This window comes from Salmo salar, chromosome ssa26, assembly GCF_905237065.1.
Source record: "Salmo salar chromosome ssa26, Ssal_v3.1, whole genome shotgun sequence".
Lineage (NCBI taxonomy): Eukaryota > Metazoa > Chordata > Actinopteri > Salmoniformes > Salmonidae > Salmo > Salmo salar.
Window position 1 is genome coordinate 47,013,680 of NC_059467.1, and position 10,000 is coordinate 47,023,679.

General features: G+C 38.5%; 1 protein-coding gene across 2 annotated transcripts in view; it reads left to right on the top strand.

Annotated features, from left to right (window-relative positions):
* LOC106593436 (multiple epidermal growth factor-like domains protein 11) overlaps positions 1–10,000 on the top strand; it is a 380,364-nt gene that overhangs the window by 117,170 nt on the left and 253,194 nt on the right. For both annotated transcript variants that reach the window (XM_045708336.1, XM_045708337.1), the window contains exon 4: positions 9,215–9,316. In XM_045708336.1, coding sequence (XP_045564292.1) covers positions 9,215–9,316 — 102 coding nt within the window. The remainder of the gene's footprint in view (positions 1–9,214; positions 9,317–10,000) is intronic.

Below are 10,000 nucleotides of genomic sequence, written 5' to 3' on the forward strand. Positions count from 1 at the left end.
TGAAAACCTGCTCCAGAGCGCTCGGGTACCTCAGACTGGGGGTGAAGGTCCAACAGGACAATGACCCTAAGCACACAGCCAAGACAACGCAGGAGTGGCTTCGGGACAAGTCTATGAAGGTCATTGAGTGGCCCAGCCAGAGCCCGGACTTGAACCCGATCTAACATCTCTGGAGAGACCTGAAAATAGCTGTGCAGCGACGCTCTCCATCCAACCTGACAGAGATTGAGAGGATCTGCAGAGAAGAATGGGAGAAACTCCCCAAATACAGGTGTGCCAAGCTTGTAGTGTCATACCCAAGAAGACTCAAGGCTGTAATCTCTGCCAAAGGTGCTTCAACAAAGTACTGAGTAAATGGTCTTAATGCTTATGTAAATGTGATATTTCAGTTTTACATTTTTTTATACATTTGAAAAAATGTAAAAAAAAAACTGTTTTTGCTTCGTCATTATGGGGTATTGTGTGTAGATTGATGAGGAAAAACCCCAATTCAATCCATTTTAGAATAAGGCTGTGACATAACAAAATGTGGGAAAAGTCAAGGGGTCTGAATACTTTACGAATACACCGTATATTGACGTTCTAAAGGCCTTTTCAAACATCCAAAATCGCAGTCTATTTCTAGTGATCTGGCTGGAAATATAACCTGCTGCTCTGGGCTGTGTATATATGTGTGTGTTATTTTGTGTCAGGCCTCTGAGGACCAGCTTGTAATGGACTGCTCTACAAATAAATGCTGAGGGCTAGAGTTGGAGCCAGCCATTAGAAGGAGAGGGTTAGAGTTGGAGTTGGAGTTAGCGTTAGAGTTAGCGTTAGAGTTAGCATTAGAGTTAGCATTAGAGTTAGCCTTAGAGTTAGCGTTAGAGTTAGCGTTAGAGTTAGCATGAGAGTTGGAGTTAGCATTAGAGTTAGAGTTAGAGTTAGTTCGAGTTCAAGTTGGAGTTAGTTAGGGTTGGAGCCAATAGAAGTAGAGGGTTGGAGTTGGAGTTGGAGTTAGTTAGGGTTAGAGCCAGCCATTAGAAGGAGAAGGTTAGAGTTGGAGTTAGAGTTAGACTTAGAGTTAGAGCCAGCCAATAGAAGGAGAGGGTTGGAGTTGGAGTTGGAATTAGAGATGGAGTGAGAATTAGAGGTGGAGTTAGAGTTAGTTAGGGTTAGAGTTAGAGTTAGTTAGAGTTATTTAGAGTTAGAGTTAGAGTCAGAGTTTGAGTTGGAGTTAGTTAGGGTTAGAGCCATCCATTAGAAGGAGAAGGTTGGAGTTGGAGTTGGAGTTAGTTAGGGTTAGGGTTAGAGTTCGAGTTCGAGTTCGTTAGGGTTAGAGTTAGAGCCAGCCAATAGAAGGAGAGGGTTAGAGTTGGAGTTGGAGTTAGAGTTAGTTAGAGGTAGTTACAATTAGAGGTAGTTAGAGTTCGAGTTCGAGTTATAATTAGAGTTAGTTAGAGTTAGAATTAGAGTTAGAGTTAGAGATAGTTAGAGTTCAAGTGAGTTAGAGTTCAAGTGAATTAGAGTTAGTTAGAGTTAGAGTTAGACTTAGTTAGAATTAGAGGTAGTTAGAGTTCGAGTTAGTTAGAGTTATAATTAGAGTTAGTTAGAGTTAGTGTTAGTTAGAATTAGAGTTAGTTAGAGTTAGAGTTAGAGTTAGTTAGGGTTAGAGTTAGAGTGAGTTAGAGTTAGCGTTAGTTAGACTTAGAGTTAGAATTGGAGTTACTGTTAGAATTAGAGTTAGTGTTAGAGTTCGAGTTAGTTAGTGTCGTGGAAAATTGTCTTAAGAACATAATACTCTTACAAGAACTTGTGAATTCAATATAGACTTTAATACAGAGTAGCAAAGCTGAGCCCTTCCATGGAAGGACGCTATTACACACGTAATAGAGCCAAGCCCCTCCATGAAAAAGACTAAATTCTCATATTACAGAGTCCTATCTTTATATGATTCTGTCTTTGCATAACGTATAGAGTCCCCTCCCTCTATATGAAAATAGCTTCCCTTGACCGTTCTTTACCATTATCTCTCCATATGAGTTATTGCTTGTTAATGCCCACATCTGACAGCTGTATAGGTTATAATGCTAGCAGGGCCTCCTCATGTGGTACAAAAATAATGCATGCACTGCATGCTCATCCTTTTCTCTGTGCCCCTTTGTCTGACCATCTTGATGTATTTGGGGCCCTTTCTGCATAACTCAAGTCTGGTTGTCAGGTCGCTATGCCTCCCACCGTGGCCTGTTGCTCTATCAGAACCAGATGTCATCTTCTCCTCCTATAGCCAAAGTATTTATGTTCTTTCTCCTTCAGCACAGCTGCTTATCTCCCACATTAGTTAGAGTTAGTTAGAGTTAGACTAGTTAGAATTAGAGTTAGAGTTAGTTCGACTTAGTTAGAGATATAATTAGAATTAGAGTTAGTTAGGGTTAGAATTTGAGTTAGTGTTAGAATTAGAGTTAGAATTAGAGTTAGTGTTAGCATTAGAGTTAGAGTTAGTGTTAGAGTTCGAGTTCGAGTTAGTTAGAGTTAGTTAGAGTTAGACTAGTTAGAATTAGAGTGAGTTCGAGTTAGTTAGAATTAGAGTTAGTTAGGGTTAGAGTTAGAGTTAGTTAGAGTTAGTGTTAGAATTAGAGTTAGTGTTAGAATTAGAGTTAGTGTTAGAATTAGAGTTAGTGTTAGAGTTCGAGTTAGTTAGAGTTAGACTAGTTAGAATTAGAGTTAGTTAGGGTTAGAGTTAGAGTTAGTTAGAGTTAGAGTTAGAATTTGAGTTAGTGTTAGAGTTAGTGTTAGAATTAGAGTTAGTGTTAGAATTAGAGTTAGAGTTAGTGTTAGAGTTCGAGTTCGAGTTCGAGTTAGTTAGAGTTAGTTAGAGTTAGACTAGTTAGAATTAGAGTGAGTTCGAGTTAGTTAGAATTAGAATTAGAGTTAGTTAGGGTTAGAGTTAGAGTTAGTTAGAGTTAGTGTTAGAATTAGAGTTAGTGTTAGTTAGGGTTAGAGTTCGAGTTAGTTAGAGTTAGACTAGATAGAATTAGAGTTAGAGTTAGTTAGAGTTAGAGTTAGACTAGTTAGAATTAGAGTTAGAGTTAGTTTGAGTTAGTTAGTTAGAGTTAGAATTAGAATTAGAGTTGGTTAGGGTTAGAGTGTCACGCCCTGACCATAGAGAGCCCTCGGGGTTCTCTATGGTGTTTTAGGTCAGGGCGTGACTAGGGGGGTTTCTAGGTATTATTTTCTATGTTGGTGTGTGTGTATGGTTCCCAATTAGAGGCAGCTGATATTCGTTACCTCTAATTGGGGATCATACTTAGTGTGTCCTTTTTCCCACCTGCGAGGTGGGATATTGTTTTGTGTGAGTGCCTTTGTGCGCTACGTGTTTGCACGATCGTTATATATATATATTTTTTTTTTGAAGCTTCACGAGCAATACAAATGTGGAACTCTACTCACGCTGCGCCTTGGTCCAGTTATTTAAACGACGATCGTGACATAGAGTTAGTTAGAGTTGGAGTTAGTTAGAGTTAGTTTGGGTTAGAGTTAGAGTTATAATTAGAGTTAGAGCCAGCCATCAGAAGGAGAAGGCTAAAGGTTTACTCCCTGGGTAGTCTGAGCTGAGGTGTAAATCAGACCGCACATCTGGAGCCTTCTGATCCGTCCTGACTGTCTGATGACGAATGTGCATCCCAAATGGAACCCTATTCCCTTTATAGTGCACTACTGTTGACCAGAGCTCTATTCCCTTTATAGTGCACTACTGTTGACCAGGGCCCAAAGGGTGCTGTTTGACTAGTTCTGTTCCTGCCACTCTGTCTGATGATGATACGTTAAAAGAGAAATGTCATCTTGGAGGAAAGCCGGGCAGATAGATGTGAAACAGAGGGATTAATGTTCAGAACCTGTGATCAATAAGAGAGCAGCTGAAGTTCTGAGCGAAGAAGATAGAACTATAGAGATGACATCTGGGACTAATAATAATCACCCACACAGCGCTCTCTTTTCTCTTTTAAGAGGGAGGAGGAGGTGATAAGTGTTAGCTAGTTAAGCAATAAGGTATGAGAACCTGCACATTATCATGCGATAACTCCTGACTAAGTGCTGTTCTGAGGCACGTGGGGAAGCCAAAGGAAACAGCCCTTTGGAGGGTTTTATTCTTTATAATTCTCATGTTCGAGGGCCTTATTGCTTTTATAAAATAGTTGCCAACATATTAAAAAAAGATTGATGACATGTTTTCCAAAAAAGATTTTATTGCATTAAGTAAATAATTTTTATTTCATTGTAAAACCATACAAAATAGTTGTGAGATTCTGACGTTGCTAGCCAAATGGACTGGTTGCTATGCTAAACAAATCATTGGCATCGCTAGCTAGCCAACTAAAGCTAACACACAATCACATCAAGCATCTGAAATGACAGGAAACTATGTGCACTTTGGTTTGTTGTCCCCCGCAATGAAATCAGGAGGGGACTGTGGATCTGTTTCTGTACGTTAGTACGTTCATCCCCTGCAGTATCTTAGACAGCACCGGCCCGATTTTCACTAAACTTGGGGAATGTAGCCTCTTGCCATAGACATTTACAAAATTCCACTGATTGGCCAAAGGGGGAGGATATAGTAATCAACTGATTTTCTAAACTTTGAACAAGCATATCTCCTGTCCTGTTTGAGCTATTGTCATGACCTATAAGGTCCGCCCATTCATTTCTCTGTTGATTAGACTGTTTATCACACACCAGACTTTGAACAAGCATATCTCCCGTTTGTTTTACAGTCATGTACGTTTCCCATAACAACCTATATAATGTTGGTACTTACAAATGAAATGTCTTTCAACATCTCTTGAATTGCCGCTGTTTAGAGACCGTTGGCATAAAGTGTAAATGATAGACAACAATGGGTCAATGTAAATAGTTCACAGTCAATTCATTGACATCATTATGTTACTATCAGTATAGTCAGGCAAGACTACTATCAGTATGAATGTCCCTTGTCTGGACATAAAAACATATCCTGTTTTATATCAATGCATCTTCCTATCAAGCAGTATAGTCCATTATCTAACATAGTCAACTATCAACTTTTAATTTCCAGCAAGAAAAAAAACTAAAATTAAAACGATTTCTCTCTCTCTGACGTTGGAATAATGATCACTGATTGACACAAGGATGACCGCTGCATCATGGGGGACAACATGTTTACTGTCGACCTGTTTTACCTTAGTTTCTATTGCCGTTTCTTTGGATGTATCAATATAATGATCCTGATAAATGAATTCCGCTGGCTCAGAGAAGGTGTCAGTCTTGTCACGTTCATATGCATGGCATGGTGGAGAGCGCAAAAATAAACAAAAAACGCCAACATTGTTCCACAGGTCGGAGAGGCAGACAGCAAGGTTTAGAGACAAACCCCAACTGTTGCAAACCAAATGCTAGCCTAGTCGCATGGGGAAATATTGTCTAGATGCTTTTTTTCCAGGGGAGATTAAGTTCATAAATTGACTGGCTGGGCTGTGGGACAGTGGATACACATTGATAAATATAACAGAACTGTTAACAGAAATTATTACCCAGAGAATGAGGGTGGTACTCCCTGCTATTAACCAATCATATAATAAGTGTTATTTGAGTACAAAGAGAAAGAGATTAGATGACAGAATAAGGAAAGATAAGGTAAGAGAGTAGATGACAGAATAAGGAAAGGTAACAGAGCAGATGACAGAATAAGGTAAGAGAGTAGATGACAGAATAAGAGTAGATGCCAGAATAAGGAAAGAGAGTAGATGACAGAATAAGGTAACAGAGTAGATGCCAGAATAAGGAAAGAGAGTAGATGACAGAATAAGGAAAGAGAGTAGATGACAGAATAAGGTAACAGAGTAGATGCCAGAATAAGGAAAGAGAGTAGATGACAGAATAAGGTAACAGAGTAGATGACAGAATAAGGAAAGAGAGTAGATGACAGAATAAGGTAACAGAGTAGATGACAGAATAAGGAAAGAGAGTAGATGCCAGAATACGGAAAGAGAGTAGATGACAGAATAAGGTAAGAGAGTAGATGACAGAATAAGGTAACAGAGTAGATGACAGAATAAGTTAAGAGAGTAGATGACAGAATAAGGAAAGAGAGTAGATGACAGAATAAGGAAAGAGAGTAGATGACAGAATAAGTTAAGAGAGTAGATGACAGAATAAGGAAAGAGAGTAGATGACAGAATAAGGAAAGAAAGTAGATGACAGAATGAGGAAAGAGAGTAGATGACAGAATAAGGTAACAGAGTAGATGACAGAATAAAGTAACAGAGTAGATGACAGAATAAGGTAACAGAGTAGATGACAGAATAAGGTAACAGAGTAGATGACAGAATAAAGTAACAGAGTAGATGACAGAATAAGGAAAGAGAGTAGATGACAGAATAAGGTAACAGAGTAGATGACAGAATAAGGTAACAGAGTAGATGACAGAATAAGGAAAGAGAGTAGATGACAGAATGAGGAAAGAGAGTAGATTACAGAATAAGGTAACAGAGTAGATGACAGAATAAAGTAACAGAGTAGATGACAGAATAAGGTAACAGAGTAGATGACAGAATAAGGAAAGAGAGTAGATGCCAGAATAAGGAAAGAGAGTAGATGCCAGAATAAGGAAAGAGAGTAGATGCCAGAATAAGGAAAGAGAGTAGATGACAGAATAAGGAAAGAGAGGAGATGACAGAATACGGAAAGAGAGTAGATGACAGAATAAGGAAAGAGAGTAGATGACAGAATAAGGTAACAGAGTAGATGACAGAATAAGTTAAGAGAGTAGATGACAGAATAAGGTAACAGAGTAGATGACAGAATAAGTTAAGAGAGTAGATGACAGAATAAGGAAAGAGAGTAGATGACAGAATAAGGTAACAGAGTAGATGACAGAATAAAGTAACAGAGTAGATGACAGAATAAGGAAAGAGAGTAGATGACAGAATAAGGAAAGAGAGTAGATGACAGAATAAGGTAACAGAGTAGATGACAGAATAAGTTAAGAGAGTAGATGACAGAATAAGGAAAGAGAGTAGATGACAGAATAAGGAAAGAGAGTAGATGACAGAATAAGTTAAGAGAGTAGATGACAGAATAAGGAAAGAGAGTAGATGACAGAATAAGGAAAGAAAGTAGATGACAGAATGAGGAAAGAGAGTAGATTACAGAATAAGGTAACAGAGTAGATGACAGAATAAGGTAACAGAGTAGATGACAGAATAAAGTAACAGAGTAGATGACAGAATAAGGTAACAGAGTAGATTACAGAATAAGGTAACAGAGTAGATGACAGAATAAGGAAAGAGAGTAGATGACAGAATAAGGAAAGGTAAGAGAGTAGATGACAGAATAAGTTAAGAGAGTAGATGACAGAATAAGGAAAGAAAGTAGATGACAGAATGAGGAAAGAGAGTAGATTACAGAATAAGGTAACAGAGTAGATGACAGAATAAAGTAACAGAGTAGATGACAGAATAAGGAAAGAGAGTAGATGACAGAATAAGGTAACAGAGTAGATGACAGAATAAAGTAACAGAGTAGATGACAGAATAAGGAAAGAGAGTAGATGACAGAATGAGGAAAGAGAGTAGATGACAGAATAAGGAAAGAAAGTAGATGACAGAATGAGGAAAGAGAGTAGATTACAGAATAAGGTAACAGAGTAGATGACAGAATAAGGTAACAGAGTAGATGACAGAATAAGGTAACAGAGTAGATGACAGAATAAAGTAACAGAGTAGATGACAGAATAAGGAAAGAGAGTAGATGACAGAATAAGGTAACAGAGTAGATGACAGAATAAAGTAACAGAGTAGATGACAGAATAAGGAAAGAGAGTAGATGACAGAATAAGGAAAGAGAGTAGATGACAGAATAAGGAAAGAGAGTAGATGACAGAATAAGGAAAGAGAGTAGATGACAGAATAAAGTAACAGAGTAGATGACAGAATAAGGAAAGAGAGTAGATGACAGAATAAGGAAAGAGAGTAGATGACAGAATAAGGTAACAGAGTAGATGACAGAATAAAGTAACAGAGTAGATGACAGAATAAGGAAAGAGAGTAGATGACAGAATAAGGAAAGAGAGTAGATGACAGAATAAGGAAAGAGAGTAGATGACAGAATAAGGAAAGAGAGTAGATGACAGAATAAGGAAAGAGAGGAGATGACAGAATAAGGAAAGAGAGTAGATGACAGAATAAAGTAACAGAGTAGATGACAGAATAAGGAAAGAGAGTAGATGACAGAATAAGGAAAGAGAGTAGATGACAGAATAAGGTAACAGAGTAGATGACAGAATAAAGTAACAGAGTAGATGACAGAATAAGGAAAGAGAGTAGATGACAGAATAAGGAAAGAGAGTAGATGACAGAATAAGGAAAGAGAGTAGATGACAGAATAAGGAAAGAGAGTAGATGCCAGAATAAGGAAAGAGAGTAGATGACAGAATAAGGAAAGAGAGTAGATGACAGAATAAGGAAAGAGAGTAGATGACAGAATAAGGAAAGAGAGGAGATGACAGAATAAGGAAAGAGAGTAGATGACAGAATAAGGAAAGAGAGTAGATGACAGAATAAGGAAAGAGAGTAGATGCCAGAATAAGGAAAGAGAGTAGATGACAGAATAAGGAAAGAGAGTAGATGACAGAATAAGGAAAGAGAGGAGATGACAGAATAAGGAAAGAGAGTAGATGACAGAATAAGGAAAGAGAGTAGATGACAGAATAAGGAAAGAGAGTAGATGACAGAATAAGGAAAGAGAGTAGATGACAGAATAAGGAAAGAGAGTAGATGACAGAATAAGGAAAGAGAGGAGATGACAGAATAAGGAAAGAGAGTAGATGACAGAATAAGGAAAGAGAGGAGATGACAGAATAAGGAAAGAGAGTAGATGTTGTTGTTTTTGTCGCACTGCTTTGCTTTATCTTGGCCAGGTCACAGTTGTAAATGAGAACTTGTTCTAAGCTGGCCTACCTGGTTAAATAAAGATAAAATAAAACATTTTTTTTTAAATGACATAATATGGAAAGATAGGAGTGTGTATGTGTGTGTGTGTGTGTGTGTGTGTGTGTGTGTGTGTGTGTGTGTGTGTGTGTGTGTGTGTGTGTGTGTGTGTGTGTGTGTGTGTGATTCTGCATGTGTGTAGGTGTCCCTGTGCTTGTATCTGTGTGAGGAACCTAAGGTGTCCTCTAAGCTTCCTGTCTCTTTCTCTCCACCAGTTATGCTGTGACGGTCCAGGAGTCCTATGCCCACCCCTTTGACCAGGTCTACTACACAAGGTGCACCGACATCCTCACCTGGTTCAAATGTACCAGACACAGGTAATGACATCCTCACCTGGTTCAAATGTACCAGACACAATGACCAGCTATGTTAGAGATATATACAGTATGATACAGGTACTGACCAGCTATGGTAGAGATATACAGATATACACTATGATACAGGTACTGACCAGCTATGGTAGAGATATACAGTATGATACAGGTACTGACCAGCTATGGTAGAGATATACAGTATGATACAGGTACTGACCAGCTATGGTAGAGATATACAGATATACACTATGATACAGGTACTGACCAGCTATGGTAGAGATATACAGATATACACTATCATACAGGTACTGACCAGCTATGGTAGAGATATACAGATATACAGTATGATACAGGTACTGACCAGCTATGGTAGAGATATACAGATATACAGTATGATACAGGTACTGACCAGCTATGGTACAGATATACAGTATGATACAGGTACTGACCAGCTATGGTATACATATATATGATAGGACTGAGTCAGACCTGGGACACCAGGTGAGTGAGGTGGACCAGGTATCTGGCCAATCACTGAATGAATCAGACACTTAACTCTCAGGTCTGGAGTTGAGTAATTAGCCGTAGAAAGAGCTAGAAAGAGATGTATGACTCTTGGGATGGTGTGCAACAATAAACCTGTTCCATTTCACTTTACCCCAATGATAGCACACCTTTAGCCATTCC